A 26,748-nucleotide genomic window follows, 5' to 3' on the forward strand; every position below is an offset into this window, starting at 1 on the left:
AAATATATAATATATATTTATTTTATATAAATATATAATATATTTATTTTATATAAATATATAATATATATTTATTTTATATAAATATATAATATATATTTATTTTATATAAATATATAATATATATTTATTTTATATAAATATATACTATATATTTATTTTCTATAAATATATACTATATATTTATTTTCTATAAATATATAGTATATATATATAAACATATATATTATATATATTTATTTTCTATAAACATATATATTTATATATTTATTTTCTATAAACATATTTTTTATATATTTATTTTCTATAAACACATATATTTATATATTTATTTTCTATAAACATATATTTATATATTTATTTTCTATAAACATATATTTATATATTTATTTTCTATAAACATATATTTATATATTTATTTTCTATAAACATATATTTATATATTTATTTTCTATAAACATATATTTATATATTTATTTTCTATAAACGTATATATTTATATATTTATTTTCTATAAACGTATATATTTATATATTTATTTTCTATAAACGTATATATTTCATACATTTATTTTCTATAAACGTATATATTTCATACATTTATTTTCTATAAACGTATATATTTCATACATTTATTTTCTATAAACGTATATATTTCATACATTTATTTTCTATAAACGTATATATTTCATACATTTATTTTCTATAAACATATATTTCATACATTTATTTTCTATAAACATATATATTTCATACATTTATTTTCTATAAACATATATATTTCATACATTTATTTTCTATAAACATATATATTTCATACATTTATTTTCTATAAACATATATATTTCATACATTTATTTTCTATAAACATATATATTTCATACATTTATTTTCTATAAACATATATATTTCATACATTTATTTTCTATAAACATATATATTTCATACATTTATTTTCTATAAACATATATATTTCATACATTTATTTTCTATAAACATATATATTTCATACATTTATTTTCTATAAACATATATATTTCATACATTTATTTTCTATAAACATATATATTTCATACATTTATTTTCTATAAACATATATATTTCATACATTTATTGTCTATAAACATATATATTTCATACATTTATTGTCTATAAACATATATATTTCATACATTTATTGTCTATAAACATATATATTTCATACATTTATTGTCTATAAACATATATATTTCATATATTTATTGTCTATAAACATATATAATATATTTATTGTCTATAAACATATATATTTTATATATTTATTGTCTATAAACATATGTATTTTATATATTTTCTATATATATTTTATATATTTATTTTATATAATGTATATTTTATATATTTATTTTATATAATATATATTTTATATAGTTATTTTATATAATATATATTTTATATCGTTATTTTATATTATATATTTTATATATTTATTTCATATAATATATATTTTATATATTTATTTCATATAATATATATTTTATATATTTATTTCATATAATATATATTTTATATATTTATTTCATATAATATATATTTATTTTATATATTTATTTTATGTAAATATATATTTATTTTATGTAAATATATATTTATTTCATACAAATATATATATTTATTTTATACAAATATATGAATTTTTTTATACAAATATATATTTATTATATTTTTTTATATAAATATATTTTTATTATATGTATTTATTTTATATAAATATATATATTTATTATATGTATTTATTTTATATAAATATATATTGATTATATGTGTTTATTTTATATAAATATATATATTGATTATATGTGTTTATTTTATATAAACATATATATTTATTATATGTGTTTATTTTATATAAATATATATATTTATTATATGTGTTTATTTTATATAAATATATATATTTATTATATGTATTCATTTTATATAAATATATATTTATTATATATAAATATATATTTATTATATATATTTCATATAAATTTATATAAATATTTATTTCATATAAATTTATATAAATATTTATTTCATATAAATTTATATAAATATTTATTGCATGTAAATTTATATAAATATTTCATAGAAATATATATAAATATGTATACTTGTTTCATATACACATATGTAATTATGCATATTTGTTTCATATAAACATGTAAATATGTATATTTGTTTCATATAAATATATGTAAATATGTATATTTGTTTCATATAAATATATGTAAATATGTATATTTGTTTCATATAAATATGTAAATATGTATATTTGTTTCATATAAATACATAAGTATGTATAGTTAGTTTATATAATTATATATAAATATGTATATTTAGTTTATATAAATATGTACATTTAGTTTATATAAATATGTAAATGTGTATATTTAGTTCATATAAATATATATAAATGTGTATATTTAGTTCATATAAATATATAAATGTGTATATTTAGTTTATATAAATATATAAATGTGTATATTTAGTTTATATAAATATATATAAATGTGTATATTTAGTTTATATAAATATGTATAAATGTGTATATTTAGTTTATATAAATATGTATAAATGTGTGTATTTATTTTATATAAATATATAAATATGTGTATTTATTTTATATAAATATATAAAAATCGGTATATTTATTTTATGTAAATATATAAAAATAGGTATATTTATTTTATGTAAATATATAAAAATAGGTATATTTATTTTATGTAAATATATACAAATAGGCATATTTCTTTTATATAAATATATACAAATAGGCATATTTGTTTTATATAAATATCTATAAATAGGTATATTTATTTTATATAAATATCTATACAATGTGTATTTATTGTATATAAATATCTATACAATGTATATTTATTGTATATAAATATCTGTACAATGTGTATTTATTGTATATAAATATCTCTACAATGTATATAAATATCTATACAATGTATATTGATTTTATATAAATATCTATACAATGTATATTTATTGTATATAAATATCTATACAATATATATAAATATCCATACAATGTATATTGATTTTATATAAATATCCATACAATGTATAGTTATTTTATATAAATATCTATACAATGTATAGTTATTTTATATAAATATCTATACAATGTATAGATATTTATATAAATATCTATACAATGTATAGATATTTATATAAATATCTATACAATGTATATTTATTTTATGTAAATATCTATAAATGTATATTTATTTTATGTTAATATCTATAAAATGTATATTTATTTTATGTTAATATCTATAAAATGCATATTTATTTTATGTTAATATCTATAAAATGCATATTTATTTTATGTTAATATATAAAATGCATATTTATTTCATATAAATATATAAAATGCGTCTTTATTTCATATAAATGTATATAAAATGCGTCTTTATTTCATATAAATGTATATGAAATGCGTCTTTATTTCATATAAATGTATATGAAATGCGTCTTTATTTCATATAAATGTATATGAAATGCGTCTTTATTTCATATAAATGTATATGAAATGCGTCTTTATTTCATATAAATGTATATGAAATGCGTCTTTATTTCATATAAATGTATATGAAATGCGTCTTTATTTCATATAAATGTATATGAAATGCGTCTTTATTTCATATAAATGTATATGAAATGCGTCTTTATTTCATATAAATGTATATGAAATGCATATTTATTTCATATAAATGTATTTGAAATGCATATTTATTTCATATAAATGTATATGAAATGCATATTTATTTCATATAAATGTATATGAAATGCATATTTATTTCATATAAATGTATATGAAATGCATATTTATTTCATATAAATGTATATGAAATGTATATTTATTTCATATAAATGTATATGAAATGTATATTTTATATAAATGTATATGAAATGTATATTTATTTTATATAAAAATATAAATGTCTATATTTATTTTATATAAAAATATAAATGTCTATATTTGTTTTATGTAAAAATATAAATGTCTATATTTATTTTATATAAATATATAAATGTCCATATTTATTTTATATAAATATATGTAAATGTCTATATTTATTTTATATAAATATATGTAAATGTCTATATTTATTTTATATAAATATATGTAAATGTCTATATTTTATATAAATATATGTAAATGTCTATATTTATTTTATATAAAGATATGTAAATGTGTATATTTATTTTATATTAATATATGTAAATGTCTATATTTATTTTATATAAAGATATATAAATGTCTATATTTATTTTATATGAAGATATATAAATGTCTATATTTATTTTATATGAAGATATATAAAGTCTATATTTATTTTATATAAAGATGTCTAGATGTCTATATTTTATATAAAGATATATAAATGTCTATATTTATTTTATATAAAGATATATAAATGTCTATATTTATTTTATATAAAGATATCTAGATGTCTATATTTGTTTTATATAAAGATATCTAGATGTCTATAGTTATATAAAGATATCTAAATGTGTATATTTATTTTATATAAAGATATCTGAATATGTATATATTTATGTGTCCACTTGATATATATGTATATATCTATATATCTATGTATCTCCCCCCAAAAACAAAGTAAAAAGCCCAGAATAATCAGGAAAAAATAACATGAAACTTAATTGTGATTCTTTAAAGCTATTCTAAGTATACTTTTTTTGCCTCATTAATGCATTTATTATGAAACTTTGAATACATCTTAACAAATCTAGCTTTTCTTTTTTAGAGTATTGGCTTATTTTAATTAAAATAGTGCGTATTTATTATAAAAAATATGAAGTAACGCCAGGCACAGTGGCTCATGCCTGTAATTCCAGCACTGTGGGAGGCCAAGATGGGAGGATCTCTTGATCCCAGGAGTTTGAGACCAACCTGGGCAACATAGTGAGACCCCCATCTCTACAAAAAATGAAAAAAATTAGCCAGGTGCAGTGCACTCAGTTATTTGTGAGGCTGAGTGGGAGGATTGCTTGAACCTGAGATGTTGAGGCTGCAGTGAGCCATGTTTGCACCCTGCACTCCAGCCTAGGCAAGAGAGCAAAACCCTGTTTCAAAAAAACCCAAAAAAACAAAAGATAAGAATGTAATGCTCGACGATAATGACAATACAATGTCAGGCCATGCCCTGTGCCCAATTCGAAAATGGTCACAGGGCTTGGCCTGACATTTCTTCAAAGAAGATGTACATATGGCCAATTAGCACATAAGATGCTCAACATTGTTAGTGCTATGGAAATGCAAATCAAAATCACAATGAGACACCACCTCATCCACATTCGGGTGGCTGTTATTTTTTTAAAATGGAAAATTACAAGTGCTGGTGAGGATGTGGAAAAATTGGAATCCTCGTAAAATGATGGGAATGTAAAATGGCTCAGCTGCTGTGGAAAACAGTTTGGCAGTTCTTAGTGGTGATGTTCACACAACATTTTGTATGTACTTAACTCCACTGAACTGTAAACTTAAAAATGGTCAAAATGGTAATTTTTATTTTATTTGTGTTTTACTCAGTAAGAAACCAACAACAATGAATCAAGTAATAAAGCAAACTACAAAGAGATTGACAATTTTTTTAAATCCACCTTTCCTGCAATAACCTGTGTTAACATTGAGTAGTCATGCTAATACCTTGTTCTGTGCTTTAAACTTTTGTTGTGGGTATTTCAGAAATTATCTCTATCAAACAGTGTAGATAATAATATATAAGCAACACCCATGAACACTGGATTTGTTGAACATGAGCTATGACCCAAGTGTGGGCAGGGGCTCTGTGTGCCTGCAGCCCTTACCAGCCTTTGTGGGATTTACAACTGCAACGGTGATAGAAGTTGATCTAACCTAGCCAACTTAGGCACGAAACTAATGACTAAGTAAAACCGGAAACTAGGAAAATCCATAGGTCACATCATTAAATGTGTCTGTGATAAGCATCACTGCTCTCTGCTTAGGTTATTTGCTAGTACTCTTTTATTTTGGTTAATCCTAAGTGTTACTATAATGGCTTCTCAGCCTTTGGCTAAGATCAAGTGTTTAGGTGCTACTGTAAATGTTTTCTTTTTGCTCCATTTCAAATATTTCTGCATATAATACTATAAAAGAATACTGGTAATATTTGCTTTTGTGTATAACTAGGATATGTTTTTAAAGAAAAGATTTAATGATATCTAATTGAGTAGACTGGTGTAAATTAAAGTGCAGAAAGTCAAGGGGTACTTTGTTATAGTACCCCTTCTGTCATTACGTTTCTTGTAATCTTAGACTAAAACAGCATCATTAAAACAGAAATAGCAGTCGACTCTTTTGCAGAATTTACAGTAAGGCAAAGTTAATAGAAAGAGCTGGAATATCCAGTAAAATGACCACAATGCAAATACTATTGGTATCTCTCTTCCCACCTCCTCAGTTTTCAATATGTATTATTTAACAATTATCAATGAAAAATGTATAAATTATAACCTTACTTTACCATTCATTAGTTGTGTGACAATTAACCTTTCTCAGCCTCAATTTTCTCGTCTGTAAAATAGACATAATAGTAGGGCCTGCTTCATAGTTTTGTTATAAAAGTTAAATGAATTATTATGGAAAAAAGTCCTTAAAACAGTGCTTGCATATAATAAGTCCTTGATAAATATAAGCTACTTTTACTATTGTTGGTGTTGTGGTGATGATGATGATATACCTACTATGCATTCAACCCTTGGATGAATATGATGAGCACTAGTAGTACACTTCCTCATCTCCAAGACATTTATTTGGAGATAATACGCAGGTGAGGCCTTGAAGTGAGCCTTGAAATATAAGATTTGCAAAGTCTGGGGGCAAGCCCTATCTTTTTTGTGTTAGACATCATAGCATACTCTACAACTTTCCTCTGCATGCCTCATAATAACCCTGTCAGGTAATATAGACAGGACTTGCTGAATCAGGGATTCTTACCTAAATCCAAAGCCTTTCTTATTTCCATGCTCTACTGCAGGTTTAACAATGATAGCTTGTATTATTCTGTGTCTTGGCCAGTTAGGTACTTCTAAATTTCCATTAGTTTACAGTGAATAGTTTTATTTTTACTGATTTTTTCCGTTTAATTTTACTGTCTGCATATATACTGAGTTGTATTTTTGCTTTTTAATTTAAATTTTCCTGATTTCTGTTCTTTCATAATTTAACTCAGGTGTAATGTCTTTGCTGAGAACTCTTCTTCTGGACGTGGTCCCAACAATTCAACAGACTGCTGCTTTGGCTCTTGGGAGACTGGCCAATTACAATGATGACCTAGCAGAAGCTGTTGTGAAGTGCGACATTCTTCCACAGCTTGTTTATTCATTGGCAGAACAGAATGTAAGAATTTTAAAAAACTAGTTATTTTTTTGTTGTTTTAGATTTTTTAAAATGTGACAGTTTGGATGCAGTTGCAAGCCTGTATGCATAAAATTATTAGGGGGTTAACACAGTCTTCAATTATCTGAGCTGCATGTAATCATATTTTCAGGGTATTTTCCTTTGGTGCTGATAACCACCATTTATCTATTATTGATAATATAAGGAGAAAATAGACTTTTTTAGGGGGAATTATACATAAAGCAGTATTTCTATATATGAGAGTTTTAAACAAAGCTATTGGATCTGACTTAGGGAAGTATGTAGACCCTAGGCAAATAGTTGATCTCAGCAGTCCTTATATGCTGGTGAAACCAAGTTAAGGGAAATAGTGAGAGACAGCCTTGAGGCAAGGGGTAGAGAAGCAACCAAAAAGAGGAAGAGAATAAGTATGTGTAATGGAAGGTTTGATAAATCTTTTTTACCAAGTTATAGGCATGTCAACTCTGTTAAGCACTATCTAAAAGTGCCCCATTTTTTCCCCCTCCTATCTGGTACTACTTTCTATTTCTATGCAATGCCAGCTATTTGGTTTCTACAGTAGTTAAGGACCACCTGTAGGTAGGTTTTGGACTGTTCATTCTATTCTGTTAGTTTATCATAACCTAGGGATAGTGCTTTCTTGACATATCTTTGGGATTAAATTCCTATTTGTGTAACAAAAAGACAAGCCAATTGAAAAATGGACAAAGGAATTAAATAGACATTTCTCCAAAGAATATGTACAAATGGCCAAGAAGCATGTGAAAAGATGCTCCACAGCGTTAGTCATTAACAAATGCAAATCAAAACCACAATGAGGTATCACTTCATACCTTTTAGGGTGGCCATAATAAAAAATAAAAAGAAAATAACAAGTGTTGGTGAGGACATGGAGAAATTGGAACTTTCATACATTGCTGGTAGGAATGTAAAATGGGGAAAACCACTGTGAAAACACTTTGGCAGGTCCGCAGTCAGTGAAACATTTGTTACCACGTGACTCAGCAATTCTATTCCTAGTTATATATCCAAAAGAATTGAAAACAGATGCTCCAGCAAAGCCTGCACACAAATGTTCATAGCAGCAGCATCCACAATAGCCAAAAGGTGAAAGCAACCTAATTTGATCCACAGATGAATGGGTAAACAAAATGTTGTGTATCCATACAATGGATTATTAGTCATAAAAGGAATAAAGTACTGATAAATGCTACACCATGGATGGCCCATAAAAACATTATGCTAAGTGCAAGAAGCCAGACACAAAAGGCCACAGATTGTATGGTTCCATTTATATGAACTGTCCAGAATATGTAAATCCATAGAGACAGAAGCAGATTAGTGGTTACCAGGGGCTGGAAGGAAAAGGGAATGGGAATTGACCGCTTCATTTGTAAGAAGTTTCTTGTTGGGTTGATGATAATAGTCTAGAACTAGACAGTGGTGATGGTTGCACAACATTGTGAATGCACTAAATGCCACTAAATTGTATACTTTAAAATGGTTAAAATGGTAAATTTCATGTTATGTGTATTTTGCCAGAATAAAAGTAAATCCTAATGGTACAGAAATTTGCCTTATATTTATAGATCAGAGAGTCACTTACTAATGCTTGTTATAGCTCTACAAGGAGTCACAGAAGTTTTATTTTTCTTGTAGATATTCCTTCTATCATCAAATACTGTTGGGCTTTCTTCCTCTTGGACTCTTAGCTCTTTCTTTTGAGAGCAGAGTCTGTATTCTGGTATCCCATGTAGAAGATTTTCAGTAGAAGTTTTCTAAGTTGAATGAATGTTAATTAGTTGTAGAGAGACAAAAAAGCACTACAGCAGAAAAGTGAGGAGGCAGTGAAAACACGAAGCCTTTGCACAAGCTTCTGTCTCCCTCACCTTCCAGCCTTTAAGTCATTTCTCACAGGAGATTTAATCTCCTCTTTATGAGGTACAAAGTCCTGTGGTTTTGCTTGTTTTTTTTTTTTTTGGCATTTCTTTTGATGAGGAATGGAAGAGAAGAGTGTTAGGAATTTGGGGGAAGTGAAAATTAGGAGAAAGAGGGAATGAGATCAGAAAGTGTGAGTTATAGGCACTGTAATTAATAGTGACTATTGATACCCATAAATGGTCTGTAAATTTGACAATTCTGCAGTATAAAAAGTCAAGTTAGCTAAGGTAATGAAAATAAATGTATCGCCATTTTCTCCCCACATTTGTAAGAAAATAATCCACAGAAACCTACTTCAAAACTCTACACTAATATTTAGAGTAAATTAGTAGAAATTTGATTACTTATATAATTTAAGAAACTAAAGAAAATATGTCAAATCAAAAACATCAGTACTAACATAGCATACTTCTTATATTAGCAACATATACTGATTTTTAAGATATACTATGTTTAAGATGTACCTGATGTGTTTTTTCTCCTGTAATTTTCATTGTATCAATATTATAGTCTAAATGAATAGAATGCTTTCAAAACAGGTGCTGTAGTCAACTAGTCACTTTTCAGTAGTCACTGTGAAGAAATAGAAACTTAGAATGTAAAATAGGGGATTAATTGGGTTTTATTAATAACAGAAAGAGTTAGGAGACCATCATTGTGTCATTATGCTAACCATAAAACCATAGTGAGTGTCACAGCCACATATTTCCTATACATTTAATTTTTTTTAGCGATATGAAGAGAAACATGTTAGTCTTGTGTTTCAGTTTCATTTATTCATTCCTTAGTGAGATACAATGCATCTATAGGAAATATAAATATGAAGCAGTATTTAAAATTTACAAAATGGTAAGTAATTTGCTTTTATCTTTTAAAAAAGCATTTCTAGAGAAAATAACTTATATCCCATTGTTTGGCTGATTTATTTGCCAGGAAAAGTTTTAAAATGTGTCGTGAATGTTTTGCCTTTATGTTTATTTGATGATTGTAAGCACATTTTGGAACTTGGTTGTTACTTCAGAATAATTTAGGACACCAGAAAGATTAGTTGAGGTCATGAAAGGCCTACCATGCTTAAAGACTGAGGGCAAGTAAAGGAAATGAATTAGTCTGTTGACAGTGAGCTTAGTTGCACATGCTAACAATCTAAGAGTTCCCAAGGGTCAAACAATACATTTTGGTGTAATGCAGATACATAAAATCTCATTATTTTATGAATTTGTGGAAAGTGTGTTTATAATTTTATACAATTTCCAAATGCAGGCTTCAGGGTAAAACATTTGAAATACAATGTAAAACCTACCTTGTTTTCAGTTGAGTTACTGAACAGAAGCAGAGGGCACATCAAATAATCAAAATTATTTTGCAGGATGTTTTTCATCTTTTATATTCAAAAGCTGTTGAGATTTATTTACATTAATGTTATTTTTATGTTAGTTTTGGTCTATTTTAGATTTTGGTTTTCTAAGTACTCAATTCATTTTGAGTTTTGTCTGTTTGACCCTTGTAGCGCTTCTACAAGAAAGCAGCTGCCTTTGTGTTACGAGCAGTTGGTAAACATTCTCCCCAGCTAGCTCAGGCAATAGTCGATTGTGGAGCACTGGATACGCTGGTCATATGCTTGGAAGATTTTGACCCTGGAGTCAAGGAGGCTGCAGCCTGGGCACTTAGATATATTGCAAGACATAATGCAGGTAATTTAAAATATGCAGGAGCATATTTTAAAATAGGATTATTACAATTCAGATTTATTAGGTAAATCCAGTTTTGCTTAGTAAAACATAGGTGGGGTTTCAATGATGTTTCTGTATGTGATGAGAAGTACGTTTTGAATGATGGCCAAGTTGTTTGGGTCATATATTCACAAAAAAAAAACCCTATATATTTCAGTCTTTATCTTAGCAGAAGGGAAATTTGAAGAGGTGGAGTAAAGGAGAGAGGGGTGGCAGGGGGTGGGAGAGTGGGCTTGAGTCTCAAAGGCCTTGGTAAATTGGTTCAGTTATTAGGTTGGTGCATAAGTGGTTTTGCCATTAATGGCAAAAACCTCAATTACTTTTGCATTAACCTAATAAATTATTTTAGTTAGTCACCCTCTTGGGGTCATTTGGTCTTCCTGCCCATTCATGATAGGGAGTTCCAAACCAACCAGGAGACATATCATGAGTGAGTGATGTTGAGGAGATATGGACATAACTTCCTGGAAAATATTGGTATTCAACTCATACTGGGCAGGAAGAAGAGAAGGAGCATGTTCTCCTATAAACTGACAGCTCAGTGGGGTCATCAAGAAGGGACCTGGGCCTCTTGTGAGAGGATTGTGTCGACGCACCCAATTGGTAAAAAGTAAATGAGGAACATAATTTTCCCCATCACTTTACAGAAGTTGCTTATGAACAAATAACATAAGAAGAAAATACAGTTTTAAAATAAACATATGTAAAAATGATCAACTTTGCTAGTAATCAACAAATTCTATATGAAAACATCAATGAAGATCTTTTTAACCTGTTATTTGAGTAGGGAGTGGTGGCAGAAGAGTAAAGCAGCAATATAGCCAGGTGGTTAAGAGCACTGTGGCATTAGACAGGGTCTGAGTTTAGTTTAGATACTACCATTTAGTTGCTGTGTGACCTCGGACATGGCTTATAAACCTTCTGAACCTTAGCTTCCTCATCTGCGGAAGAGGATGACTAATAGTGGTTACATCAGAGATTTGTTGTGAGGATGATGACATGATACATGTAAAGCACTTAGGTCAGTGCTTTGGCATATGGAAATATTCAGTAAATGTAACATATTAGTATTAATACTGAAGGTTACAGTGGACAATATGATGTGTGCACATTGGTGGAGGAACTACAAATTGTATAAACTGGTGGAGAGCAGTTTGACAAAACTATTAAAGTTGTTGCCCTAAAAAAGCCTGCTTTGAGAATTCATCCTAAGGAAAGAATTCCACAGCATGGAAAAGCTATATTCATGCAAATGTTATTATAGCATGATTTGTAAACCCCTCAAATATTTGGCAGAAATTTAGTGGATAAATTATGGAACTTAATGAAATCTGAGGCAACAAATTTAAAAGGTAATTATGAACCTACATGGTAACATGGAAAAGTGATTATAATGTTAAAAAGATATAAGATTGTGTATTACAATTATAATAATGTAAAAATAAGTTTTTATGTGGATATAATTACAAAAAAATCATGTTTGTATTCCTAAGGTGGTAAAATTAAGGAATTTTTTCTTCATGTTCCAGATTTTCAGTGTGTGTCTATGTCTAAAATATTAGCTGCTGTGTAGTGAGTAATTAGTATATGCCTGGCTCTGTGCTGTGTGCTTCAGACACATTATCTCATTTTGATTGCAGCTACCCTTGGGTGGGCATTACTCTCCCTGTTAAATGGAGAAATAAAGTGGACTTTAGAAAGGATATCCAAAATTATATTAATGGTGGAACTGGAATTTGAGTCTAACTGTCTGACTGTAAAGCCTATGTTAACTACTATACCATACAGCTTCACTAAATACTTCCTGAAACAGTATTGAAGAAAAACTTCAAAACAGAAACAGGAAGAGGCTGTCCTATGGTTATATTTAATTTGGTTCTTAAAATGGTGACATTATTACAGACAAAATAGAAATAAAACAGTATAGAAGGCAAGTTGAAAAAGACAACTGTTGTCATGCTTAGAATTATTCATAATTAAATTACAAATTATTAAATTATTTTCTTAAATCTAGATTTTGATTTTCCAAAAAGGTTCACCTTAAGACTATTGTTTAGTACATGTTGATTGAGAAAACTACAGCAGGATTTTAAATCAGAAGCTGGTTATCATGGGAAACTACATGAGTAAGTTTTTTTTTAAGTCAGAGGGACACATTACAGATTGTAACATGAGTGTTGGAAAAGAGCTTTGAGGGACAACTCAAAGTCCCATATAGATACTCTCTCAGGCAGGTGCCCCACAGATAACATTTCCATCCCTTCATTTTGTTGAGGCTGGGGCAAAATGATTATAGTTCATAAACAGGATCTGTCTTAGGGATCCCATTCCAAATTCTTGGTATAATCTGGCTCCCACATGGAATTTCCACTGTAATTTCAATATTTCACAGTAGTTAGGGGCCTGGGACCCAGAAGCTCCCAGAAGAGATTATTGCATAGATTTCTCAGAAGGAAAGGGAATTGTTACCTAGTAAACCATGAAAGTCATCACTCATATCCATATCAATGAAAATGGAGGATTTACCTCCAAATAACCTGATTTCTTTTTTTTTGAGATGGAGTCTTGCTCTGTCGCCCAGGCTGGAGTGCAGTGGTGCAATCTCGGCTCACTGCAACCTCCGTCTCCTGGGTTCAAGCGATTCTCATGCTTCAGCTTCCTAAGTAGCTGAGATTACAGGCACACCCCACCATGCCCAGCTAATTTTTGTATTTTTAGTAGAGACGGGGTTTCACCATGTTGGTCAGGCTGGTCTCGAACTCCTGACCTTGTAATCTGCCTGCCTCGGCCTCCCAAAGTGCTGGATTACAGGTGTGAGCTACTGCGTCTGGCTTTTGTTTGTTTTTTGAAAATTACCTGATTTCTTAATGATTTCCTAAAAGCAAAATATATTGAGATTAATGAATATTAGTGGAAAACTGGTTAGACAGTTTAAGAAATATAAATCTTAAATTGAGATGCAAAAGAAATAATATGTACTTTTAAGGACAATAGAAGGAAAATGTTCTGTGTACAGGAAACAAAATTAAAATAAGCATAGAGAGAAGCTGATGGTCATTACCTGACTTTTCCTTGTTCGAAAAATACAACTTCTAAAACTTATTTCTATGTAAAGATTTTAGAGCATTTTACAGACAGCCAAAGGGAACTTGGGGCTGACAACCAGAAATGGTGGGGGTTTTTTTTTTCCGACTGTGTACAAATCATATCATTAAATTTTATGATTGAATCACCAGTTATTGAAGACACATGGTAATGTTTACCTCTGACTTTGCAGATAAATAAGTGATTTCTTTCTAGTTTTTCCTGCTTCTTAGTGACAGGTGAGGTAGAATTCTTCTCAGGTTGGCTTTCTCTTATCTTACTTTTTGTAACCCTTTCCCACTCTGCAGAATTCTTCTTTTGTTTCCTCATTCACACAACTTTTTTTTAGTCTGTTGTTATAATTGTTCTCTTTTATTATTAGCTATTGTTGTTAATCTCTTACCATGCCCACTTTATAAATTAAACTTTAAAAAGTTTGTATAAATTTAAGGGGCACAAGTGCAGTTTTGTACATAGATATATTGTATAGTTATTCTATTAACATATTTATTTATTCAACCAATATGAAATCTGTCACTGTTTCCAAGGAATAGTCTTGCTTTTGGAAAGGGTGCCTGGAGAGCCTGTGCCAGCTGGAAGCGTGATGGGCAAGGTAGGAGGGACGGTGGGATTCCCCAGCCACCGGGCTTCCTCAGCTGATGGCTCAGCTGCTGGGAGGTAGGTGAGGGAGGCCGCTGCAGGAGGCTCCAGGCCCTCTTCCCCTGTTCCCCAGCAGCCTCCCTCAGGCCTTGTGACTGAAGTCCTGTGGCTCTGTGGAGGGTGCTTCCAATGAATGGCCCTCTGTGGAGACAGTGGCTGCAATGAGAGCACTTGGGACTAAGGTGAGAGCAGCAGCCTGGCTGCAAGTGTGCGGAAGTGTTTTGAGTGAATGGTCTTCCGCATTTGGGCTCAAAAATGAGTTTTAAGTGTTTATTTTGGGAGCTTTAGCTAAAAAAAAAAAAAAAAAAGGTGTTTCTTTGGGGTAAACTTTGGCTTATCTCGGTCCTGGCAAAGAGGAATACATTTGATTAGACATTCTACAACTTTTAAATTATTGATATAATTGTCACATAGATGAGCAGACTCAAGTAGAGCGGTTAAAGGATTTATTCTGGTCACACAGCAATTTATGGTGGAACTGCTTGGCAACTGCTCAACACTTCCAGAGATTCTTGCATTTTACACTGTGAGGGAGGAATGTGTACAAGATCTCATCATTCTTTTTTAGCTCCTTGTAATATCTGAAAGTCTTGCCAGATACCTCTGTTTCTAATCTTTGTTGGCCGCTTTCCACCCGGTTGACTCTTCTTTCTCTTGTGGACCTGATTTCTGTCCAGCTGTGTGGCAGTTGGGAGATGAGCTTGCTGCGCCAGAGATGAGCAGTGCTTGCAGGGGCTGGCTGATGTGGACATGACGGAAACATTGAGTCCATTGTATCCTCTTTACTAGATAGATAATGTAAGCAAGGTCTCAAGATGAGCTGGCAGCCCAGTTGTTTTCTATCTGGTATCGAATGATGAAATGATAAAATGAAAAGTTTAAAATTCAGAATTCTTGTGAATATTCTTCTTATGCCACCCATGTACAAATATCAATAGCTCAAATAGTGCAGAACAGGCTTAGGAAGCAGTAATTAATTAAAACATCTCACCTACTTATTTATGGTGAGAACACAAAATCTAGTCTTAGCAATTTTCAAAGTAATTAACTTTAAAAAAACCCAAATATTAGTGACAAATATCAGAGATAAGAGCTAAGGACTTTGAATGGTTTTTCTTAGAGGGAGAATGGATGGGGAGAAGGGACTAGAACCTGGTAATTAAAAATTATTTTAAAGGCCCTGCAGACAGCCGTCTTTACTGACGCCTATAGATTTCGGTTGGTTCCAGTAACGTCTTTTGCTTCTTTATCTTTCTTTTCATACCTTTTTTTCTATTGTAGGGGGTTGAGGAACACAAACATAGAGGCAAATGAGGTATGTGGGATAACATATATTATATATTTCATTTATTTTGACCCTAACACTTATTTTCACAAATATCTTTGTATTTTTTAGGTGCTAGTGAAAAAAGTATAAAGTGAAAATAAATATCCCTCTATGTTTTTTGGGCATAGAGTCCAAATGTGCTAAACAAAAGAACATTTTAATTAATTATAACCTTGTTTTACTTGGTAGTTACCTAATTGGTTGGTTATTTTTAGGGTTCAGTTTGTGTGCTGGTAAAAAATGTGATCTTTTGTGTTTTTATTTCTTGTAATATTTTTAGTTGGGAACTCTTGGCTAATAAAATCTTCTAGTTTTTTTTTAACTTAGAATCTGGAGCAACAAAATGTAATATATAAGCTCAGATTCCTAAGTTACTCATGCCTCTAACTTTTTGTATGAGGCTAGCAATCCATTTATTTAACAATGTCAGCATCATGGTAATCATCAAAATGTACTTGAGACATTTATGTCAGTGTTCCCATATCTTTCCCACTGTATAAAGTAAAATAAATTGACTAAGACCTCATGTGTGGGACTTTATAATCTAAGGCAGAAAAATTAATACAGATAAGCATGAAGGTCATCTAGACAGCTAGGCAAACACTGACACAATGTACAATACTGTATTAAAAAGCATATATAATGCATTGGGTGACTATACATTAGAGTAAATGAAAGATGAATTATAACTGGGCACAGTGGCACGTGCCTGTAATCCTAGTAATTTGGGAGGCTGAGGTGGGAGGATCACTTGAGCCCAGGAATTCAAGACCAGTCTGTGAAACATAGTGAAACCCTGTATTAAAAAATAAATAAAATAAATAAATTCACCAGATGTTGTGGTGTGCACCTGTGGTCTCAACTATTTGGGAGGCTGAAGTGGGAGGATCATTTGAGCTCAGGAGGTTGAGGCTGCAGTGAGCTATGATTGTGCCACTGAACTCCAGCCTGGGCAACAGAGTGAGACCCTGTCTCAAAAAAAAAAAAAAAGATGAATTATGAGTTACCTTTTTTGTACGGCAAAAAAGAGGAATCTTTACTTTCTCAAGAACTTTGTTACATCCAGATAACAACTGAACAGTCCTTGGCATAGAAATAACAGGAGGAAGTGATACATGCAGTAGTAAGAGGAAGGAAAGTGCTTTGTCCCACAAAATAGCTCCTCTGCTTGATAACATCTACAGTTCTTTTAGTTTAAATCTTTGTTTTTGGCTTTATGCAAATACCTGTGGGAGAAATGTCATTAAGTGTATGTGTGCTGAGTGGATAAAGAGAAGGATATTTTGTATACTGGTGGTTTGGAAATAAACCAAGTGTGAACAATGCACCATGACATGTTTCTCTATTGTTTCTTGAACTTAGTTTGTTTTCCAGTCACTGGCATATAAATCTGCCTAATACCTTTTTGATATTGGGGGGAGGAACCCACTTTTATTTACATTTGAATTTCTAGAAATTCAAATGAAGCAAAATGTACTTGACTGAAATTTGAAAGTACTCCAATTGAGCATTTCACAAACATCTACAAGAGAGTTTGCTATTAGAAGCTCAGGACTTGGTTAGCATAAGAATTGTACCTTGAGATAAGACATGTTCATCATCTTATTTTCCCATAGATTTTTAAATCCACAGTCTACAGGAAAATAGGAGCTGTATTCTCATCATGTTAGCTGACTGATTTTGCACAGTTAATTTTTGGAGCTTGGTTTGCTCTTATCAGGGCTTTAGATGAATGAACTAGTTTGCTCTAAAAGTGTGGAATAAGTTAATTGCCTCAAAGGATTTTCTTTTTTTTTTTCGAGACGGAGTTTTGCTCTCGTTGCCCAGGTTGGAGTGCAATGGCGTGATCGCGGCAACTTCCGCCTCCCAGGTTCAAGCGATTCTCCTGCCTTAGCCTCCCAAGTAGCTGGGATTACAGGCACCTGCCACTACGCCTGGCTTATTTTTGTATTTTTAGTAGACATGGGGTTTCACCATGTTGACCAGGCTCGTCTTGAACTCCTGACCTTGTGATCCTCCCGCTTCGGCCTCCCAAAGTGCTGGGATTACAGGTGTGAGCCACTGTGCCTGGCCACCTCAAAGGATTTTTGAAGATAGGACCTCTAGCGTTTTTGGTATCACTATGCTATAACTAGCCACAGACCATTTCTTTATATCCCTTTTGATCTGACACTACAGTGTTAGCAGTATGGTAGCCTCTATTCACGTGAGACTTTTGCACACTTGAACTGAGGCTAGTGCACATTGAGGAGCTACATTTTTTATTTTATTGCCATTTAATTAATGTAAATTTAAAAACTGATACTCAACTTAGTTATTTAAAAATTTGTAGGTATAATTGGAGCAACTTGGGTATGTGACTCTACCTTTTCAACTGTAAACTTTTTGAAATCTAAATACTTATTGAGCATTTTTGATGAAAATTTAGTGGCTGAATTGAGAAATGCTGTAAGTGCAAAATACACACTAGATTCCAAGGCTTAGTGTGAAAAAATGTAAAATATCTCACTAAATGTTTAAAATATTGATTGCATGTTGAAATTATATTTTAGATATATTGTGTTAAAGTATATTAAAATTATTTTCATCTATTTCTTTTTACTTTTAAAGTGTGGCTAATTTTGAGTTTTAAATTACATTATGTGGATAATATTTCTATTGGGTAGCACATAAAATTACTGTGTCTATGCTTTGTAGATATTTGTTAAAAGGCAATGTGCTAGTAATTCTGTGGTCTCAAAAAGACATATGTGTTATTTTTGTTTATACATACGTGTATACAAACATACATGTATACAAGTATACATACATGCATGTATGTATACTTGTGGAAGAGTGTGTGTGTGTGTGTGTGTGTGTGTGTGTGTGTATGACCTGTAGTAGCCAGCCTCCCGTATCATGTGTCCTGGTTTTCAGACCCTTGTTTAGTCTTCTCCTGCATTATACCAGGGCTGGTCTGTGTGACCAGCAGAGGTCATGGTATGTCACTTCCTGAGAACAGGTTATAAAAGATAAGAGGCCAAGCACAGTGTCTTATGCCTATAGTCCCAGCACTTTGGGAGGCCAAGGTGGGAGGATTGCCTAAGGCCGGGAGTTTGAGACTAGCCTGGGCAACATAGCAAGATCTCATCTCTTAAAAAAAAAAATTAGCTGAGTATAGTGGTATACAGCTACTTGGGAGGATGAGGAGGGTCACTTGAGCCCAGGAGTTTCCGGCTGCAGTGAGCTGTGACGGCGCCACTGCACTCTGGCCTGGGTGAGAGTGAGATCCTGCCTCTGGAGAAAAAAAAAAAAATCAGTGCTTCTGTCTCGGGCACTCTATCTTTCTTGGGCCACTTGCTCTAGGGGAAACTGTTACATGGACACTTAGGTGGCCTATGGAAAGGTTCACATGGTGAAGAACTGAGGTTCCAGCAGCCAGCAAGGAATGGAGGCTTCCCAGCAATGACGGGATTGAGCTGGAAGCAGATCCTCCTCAAGGTGGACCTTCAGGTGACTGCCCCAGCTGACAATTGGACAGCAACTTTGTAATTCTGAGCCACAACCACCTAGCTGAGCTGCTCCTGAGTTCTTGACCCACAGAAACACTGAAATAATAAGTGATGATGTTTTAAGCTGCTCAGTTTGGGATTGTGTGTTACATGACAATAGATAACTAATATGTAATCTGAATGCAAAGGAGGTTCATTATACTATATAATAGCAAACAACAAAACCAAACCAAACCAAAAATTAATTAAATGTCCTCAAGTGGGAAACTGGTTAAGTAAATGATGGCATATTTGCTCAGTGGGATATTAGGCAACTGTTAAAAATGTTGGGTTAGCTGAATCCTCAGAAATAAAAGTAGCCAGTGGAAACCCATGAGGGTGTGAGAACCACTCAGGGGAGTCACAGCAAGCACTGCTGACCAGGGACCACGTTTATAAAAACACGACATCGACATATTACCCTCCCAATGTTTTATTTTTATTTCCTCTTTCTGTTTTCTCTCTCTTTTACCTGTTCTAGAGAATCCCATCAGAGTACCTGTGGCCTTTTGCTGTCTAGCCTTCTCCATCAGATTGTGCTCCTTGAAGACAGGGACTTCTTACCTAGCACTGGGCTGGAGCAAAGAGTGAATACCTTTGAAGTTTGAATAATAACATGCATTTTCCTTGGTTTTTAAAACTGTTTTTCTATTATTTATTTTAAAAATTATTTTTGTATATTAATTAAAAAATTGTTATGTATTTATGGGGTACAAGTACAGATCTTTTTTTCTATTCTTTTCTTTTTTTTTTTTCTTTTTGAGACAGAGTCTGACTCTGTCACCCAGGCTGGAGTGCAGTGGTGCAATCTTCATCTCACTGCAACCTCCGCCTCCTGGGTTCAAGCGATTCACCCACCTCAGCCTCTCGAGTAGCTGGGATTGCAGGTGCATGCCACCATGCCTGGCTAATTTTTGTATTTTTAGTAGAGACAGGGTTTCACCATGTTGGCCAGGTTAGTCCTGAACTCCTGACCTTAGGTGATCTGCTCACTTCAGCCTCCCTAAGTTCTGGGATTACAGGAGTGAGCCAGTGCGCCTGGCCACGAGTACAGATTTCTTACATGCATACATTGCATAAGTGGTGAAGTCTGGGCAGGTTTTTTTTTTTTTTAAGCAAAATGCAAAGTTATAGGTAGAGTGAAACCACAACTATGGTTGCAAATGCTATATAAAGCAGGTGGGAAACAAATGAAACAACTTCTAGATTCAAAAAGCATTACTTTGTAAAGATGTAATTCCAATTATTTTAGTTATTTTCTTCTTTACCGGGACACTCCAGACCCTCTCTGTAGTTTTGCGTTACTCTATTCAGCTTGGTCTCAGCTGTTAAAAGTCTAATGCTAAATTAGTGGTGGGGATGGGAGCTAAAATGACTTCAAATTTCCTCAGCCTATTGTTGTTCAAGGCTATAACCAAGTGTTTTGTTGTTGGTTTTTTCTCACTTTCCTTTTGTCTGGTCTCCACTTCTTGACTTTTTCTTACCATGTTTTGAAGCTGCTTTTTACTTGAGTCCTGTGAGACCAGGCTTCCCTCCCAGCTGATTGTAATTTCTTACTAAAGCCCTGTTAACTCCAGATAAATGGCTTATTTGACTCACTTGACTTTTTAAAGGAGCCAGAATTATTTCGCCTTTAAAGCAAATGTATGTATGTATGTTAACCCTTAAGCTCTCAAACACTCAACCCATGTGTTAGGGTTAAACTAATGGCTCTGACGATTGGGTGGAGGGAAGCAAGATAGAAATGATGAGAGTAGGAAAAATGACATTTGTGTGTGTGTGAGATATAAAAATCACTCAAGACTTTTACATAGTAATATGCAAATTCTCCCTTTATGCTTTTCTCACTTCCACCTGCAATTGGAGATGTCAATCTCTCAGCTGAGAATGATAGCTCTAGTGAGTCACTGTTGCCTATGGAGGGATGTTGTCTTGCAGATGTGTCGGAGTAGAACAAAGCTTTTTGTGGTAGCAGCCTCCATGATGCCTGCCTCCTCTTATTCACATCCTTGTGTAGTCCCCTCCCCCATTGCACCAACGCACTATAGCAGAGGCAATGCTACGCCACGTCCAGGCTTGGATTATAAAAGACTGAAATGTCTTTTATAATCTTGAGTCTTCTCTTTTGAATCACTTGGGTCCTCTCTTTTGAATCACTGACTTTGGGGGAAGCCTCATCATGAGCAGCCTATGTAGAGGCCCATAGGGCACGGAACTAAAGATCCCCTTTAACCCTCCCACGAGTGTGCCTGGACACATATCCTCAACTGACTGCAGCCCCAGTTGACTTCTTGATTGTAGCCTAGTGATAGGTCTTGAGCCTGAACCTGGCAGGTAAGCCACTCCTAGATTCTTGACCTACAGAAACTATGAGATAATAAATGTTTGCTGTTTTAAGCTGCTAAATTTGGTGTGATGTTACATAGCAGTAGATAACTAAACCAGTTGTAAACAGCTGGGTTAGACCAAAACCTAAAGAGATTTTTCTTTTTTTGAGACAGGGTCTTGTTCGGTTGCCTAGGCTGAGTACAGTGGCATGATCACACCTCACTGTAGCCTTGACCTCCTGGGCTCAAGCAATCCTCCCACTTCAGCCTCCCGAGTAGCTGAGACTACAGGCGCGTGCCACCATGTCCAGCTAATTTTTGATTTTTTTTGGAGACAGGGTCTCTCTCTGTTTCCCACACTGGTCTTGAACCCCTGGATGCAAGCAGTCCTCCCACCTTGGCCTCCCAAAGTGCTGGGAGTACAGGAGTGAGGCACTGCGCCTGGCCAACAGATTTCTTTTACTTTGGAAGTGCTATTACCAAAATCATACTGGAGTTACCAGTAAATAACCAGCTTTGGTAATTGCAGCAACATATTTGTTATTATAATTTCACCCAATCATGAAAAATTTGGTTGAATGGGATGAGGAATTATTATTAACATAACATTAATATCATATAAGTGGCAGCCAATTTTAAAGGTAGGTTTTGTTTGTTTGTTTGTTTGTTTTGAGATGGGGTCTTGCTCTTTTGCCCAGGCTGAAGTGAAGCAACGTGATCTTGGCTCACAGAAACTTCTGCCTCCTGGGTTCAAGGGGTCCTTCCACCTCAGCCTCCCGAGTAGCTACAGGTGCTTGCCACCATGCCTGGCTAATTTTTGTGGTTTTTTTGTTTCTCGTAGAGATGGGGTTTTGCCCTGTTGTCCAAGTTGGTTTTGAACTCCTGGCTTCAAGCAATCTGCCTACCTCAGGCTCCCAAAGTGCTAGGATTACAGGCATGAGCCACTGTACCCAGGCAAAATGTAGATTTTTTTTTTTTTAAACCTGCTTTATTTCAAAAAGCTTTTGAAGTGATACAGCTGTATATTTTTATGGCAAAAACCAGCCCATCTTCAAACTGATAAATAGGGCCACCTAACTGCAAAGAAATGATTAATTTATAACTTTCTTGTATTTTTTAATGAAACAAAATATAACTTTGGTAGGGCTTAGAGACAGTTAAAAGCAGTGTTTGAAAAAAAATTAAAAAGCAATAAAGTTTAAAGAGATTAGAGTTCCAGAGGAGTATTTTAATTAGTGTGCTGGATACACATTTTTTTCTTTTTTCTTTTTGGAGAACCTCTTCATTTTGAATTCTTTTTGTGAGTCCTCATGATCACTTGTTTGCTCAAATTCTTCTGTCTCACATCTCCATTATGAGCTGAAAGATTATTCGAGTATCATATGTTTAGAGTAATCCTTTCTTATGAGTCAATTTTTAGGTTTTTATTAATTTCTTGGAATTCTCTGAATTTTCTTATGTAACCACAATAGTTGTTCTTCCTCTGTGACCCCAAACATGACTTCAAAAATTAAAAGTAGAAAGAACATCACCTTTCCATACCCAGAAAGCCCCGCACAGGCTGTTTTAGAGGGTGTAAGATTTAAGTCTATGGTTGTAAAATGGGGTGGTTCAGGCTGTAGCAGGCCCACAGAGAGGTGTGTTTTATTTGGCCAGCACTATGTTGTCTCACACAGTGTTCTTCAAAAAAAAAAAAAAAAATTGCTAACACTTAAAAACCAGGCAATTTCACATTAAAAAAAAAAAAAAAAAAGTCCTGACAACAGTAGGCCTATATTCCTACATAGCAACACTGGACTGAAACTAAGACACTGCTGCCCCTTGTAGATGGTCCCTAGGCTTTTGCACTTCACTACTGCTCTCCCACTCCCCGACCTTTTTTTTTTTTTTTTAATGTCCTGTGGCTTCATTTATTTTAGTTACTTTCCCGGGCCCTGTGGTCATTTGCATTGACCACTTCTGATCTAAACAGACAACTAGCCATGACGTAATTGAAGTCACTGGGGCACTATTAAAGGAAGATTACTTTTGTCTTATTTACCTAGTAACAACCATACTTATACTATGCTAAGGGGCATTCCTGTCTGCTCTCTTCCCTTCCAGTCAACACAGAGTTATTTCTAATGTTCCACTCATGCAGCTTTAGATAATACTAATCTTATGAATGTTGTTGATCTTAAAAGTACTCCTTTTAATTTACGTTCTCTTTTTGTTTTAAACTTAAACCTAAAGTCATACTGAGGTTTTTGATTATTCTAAGTTGAAGATTTTGATCCACTTAAATTGCAACACTTCTCATGCCTGTTACTGACAGATCACTGCAAGCTTAGCCCTTCATTAGGAAAAAACCAAACAAACCAAAAACCCAGATTCCAAGAACAGCACAGAATGAAATTCTTAAGAAAATGCAACTGTGTGAGAAGCAAAGTCTTGTCACCCCAAGTTTTTACTGATCAAAAAACTGTATGCACATAACCCTCATAAATGTTGTTGGAAAGAATTATGGAAAAACTGAGAGAGGCAGAGAAGTGTGAAAAGATGACGCTTCCCCCTCCCTTGTCACAGTACCACAGAGGAGGCTGCCTCAGTTTCTTCACTCAAAATGAGCTACTCCTAAGCCAAATAAAACTAGTTATTCCTTTACTAAAAACAACTGATCATCAAATTTGGTGACTGTACATTTTTGTGTACATATATGCAATAAACAACTTTAATTATTATTCATGAATAAGAAAACTATTGGATAGTTTCCTCTGACAGTTTGCAGTTAAAAAAAAGGTTAAAAATAAATAACCCCTAATGTTTAAAAAATGTAATATTTTAACTTTAATAAGGGTATGAATTAAGGCAGCAGGGTAAGTGTGAAAAAGTAAATGAATATTATTTCTAGTATATATTATTAATTCTTTGAAGAAGAATTATACACTCTTTTCATATAATTTATTTTAAAAATAGTGATAGAGGCAGGATGAAGTAGCCTGTTGGATGTGTAGTATGTATGATGTGCATTATTTAGGTGTGCTTTATTAAAGAAGACATATATTCCACCATCTTTTAAAATAAGAAACTTTCTGCTATATTAAAAAATAAGCTAAACATTTTATATTTGTTTTTTTTCTTTGTAATAATAATGTTAGTACAGTTAGGCCCAGCAGTAGCTATATGTATGGGCAAGAGACATGCTTATATTTACTTTTTTAAAAATCACATTGAAGAAAATTTGGCAAACAGAGAAAAAATATACCACCCATAGTACCATCAACCCAGTATAAATGCTGTTAGCATGTTGGTATAACATGTAGCCTTTTCTCTTTGCATTTTTAGACATAGTTATAACCAGTTTTTAATCTTGTTTATTATATAACAGTATAGGATATGTCACATATTATTGTGTAATGGAAGATATATTATAAAAATTTTTTGAAGATTTACTTAAAATTTGAAATGAGGCAATGATATTTTCAGGGACTGAAGATAAATTTCTTGGCTCACTGCTTTTTTTGGTCAACCTTTTTTGAGCATTTAAGTCGGTACATATCAATCTTTGGTTTCATAAGTGTGATAATTGGATATCTAAAAACTCATTTCCATGTTTGAGTTTAAAATGAACTTCATGAGATTTCTCCTATGGGAAGTGATTTTTAGGTGTGCAGAGTTTTGTATGTGTTTGGTTGCTGCTGGTTTTTTTCTAGTAGAAAATACAGAAAAAGCTGGACGCAGTGGCTCACGCCTGTAATCCCAGCACTTTAGGAGGCCGAGGTGGGTGGATCATGAGGTCAGGAGTTCAAGACCAGCCTGGCCAAGATGGCGAAACCCTGTCTCCACTAAAAATACAAAAAATTAGCTGGGCGTGGTGGCAGGTGCCTGTAATCCCAGCTACTCGAGAGGCTGAGGCAGAGAATTGCTCGAACCCAGGAGGCGGAGGTTGCAGTGAGCCAAGATCACGCCACTGCACTCCCGCCTGGGCAACAGAGGGAGACTCCATCTCAAAAAAAAAAAAAAGAAAGAAAGAAAGAAAGAAAGAAAGAAAATACAGAAAAAAAAGAAGAAAAGAGGAGAAGGAAGGAAGGTTGGAAGCACTTACTGAAATGATACTTATGTATACATTTTCCCTGAACGCTCCAGACCTGATTCCTGGCTCTGCTCTGTACTTGCAGTGGCCTGTTCATGTATTCACTCTGAGCAGAGTTTTCTAGAACAGAACAATGTTTTTATTCCCTTTCCCCAAGATCTAGCCAAGTGTGCAGCACATAGTAAGCACTTAATGAACATTCAGTGAGTGAAAGAGGAGAGAAAACCATGTACAGACACCAAGCATAAGAGAGGAAGGAATTATATCAGGATGTTTTTAGCTGTAAGTTGTAGCATGTAAACTACAAGTGGCTTAAGCAATAAGGACATTTTTTAAATTCTCATGACACAAAGTTCAGAGTAAGGGCAGTTCCAAAGCTGGTTTTGCAGCTGAACAATGTCATGGAGTACCCAGATGTTTTTCGTTTTTGTACTCAGCCATCCTCAGCATATTGGTGATTTCTTCCATTATAGTTGCAAGATGGATGTAGGAGTTCCAGATGCTATTTGCAGACATGACCATGTCCAACAAAGAAGAGGTAGTATTTTCTGCTGTGCATCTCAGTTTATTACAGAGCTTTCACAGTTGCTTCCAGCTGACTTCTGCTTAGGTCTAGGATTGGCTCACA

General features: G+C 32.7%; 1 protein-coding gene across 3 annotated transcripts in view; it reads left to right on the forward strand.

Annotated features, from left to right (window-relative positions):
- SPAG6 (sperm associated antigen 6) overlaps positions 1–26,748 on the forward strand; it is a 71,071-nt gene that overhangs the window by 17,773 nt on the left and 26,550 nt on the right. For all 3 annotated transcript variants that reach the window (XM_024253200.2, XM_054521806.1, NM_001134080.1), the window contains 2 exon segments: positions 7,259–7,425; positions 10,898–11,081. In XM_024253200.2, coding sequence (XP_024108968.1) covers positions 7,259–7,425; positions 10,898–11,081 — 351 coding nt within the window.

Source organism: Pongo abelii, chromosome 8 (assembly GCF_028885655.2).
Source record: "Pongo abelii isolate AG06213 chromosome 8, NHGRI_mPonAbe1-v2.0_pri, whole genome shotgun sequence".
NCBI lineage: Eukaryota > Metazoa > Chordata > Mammalia > Primates > Hominidae > Pongo > Pongo abelii.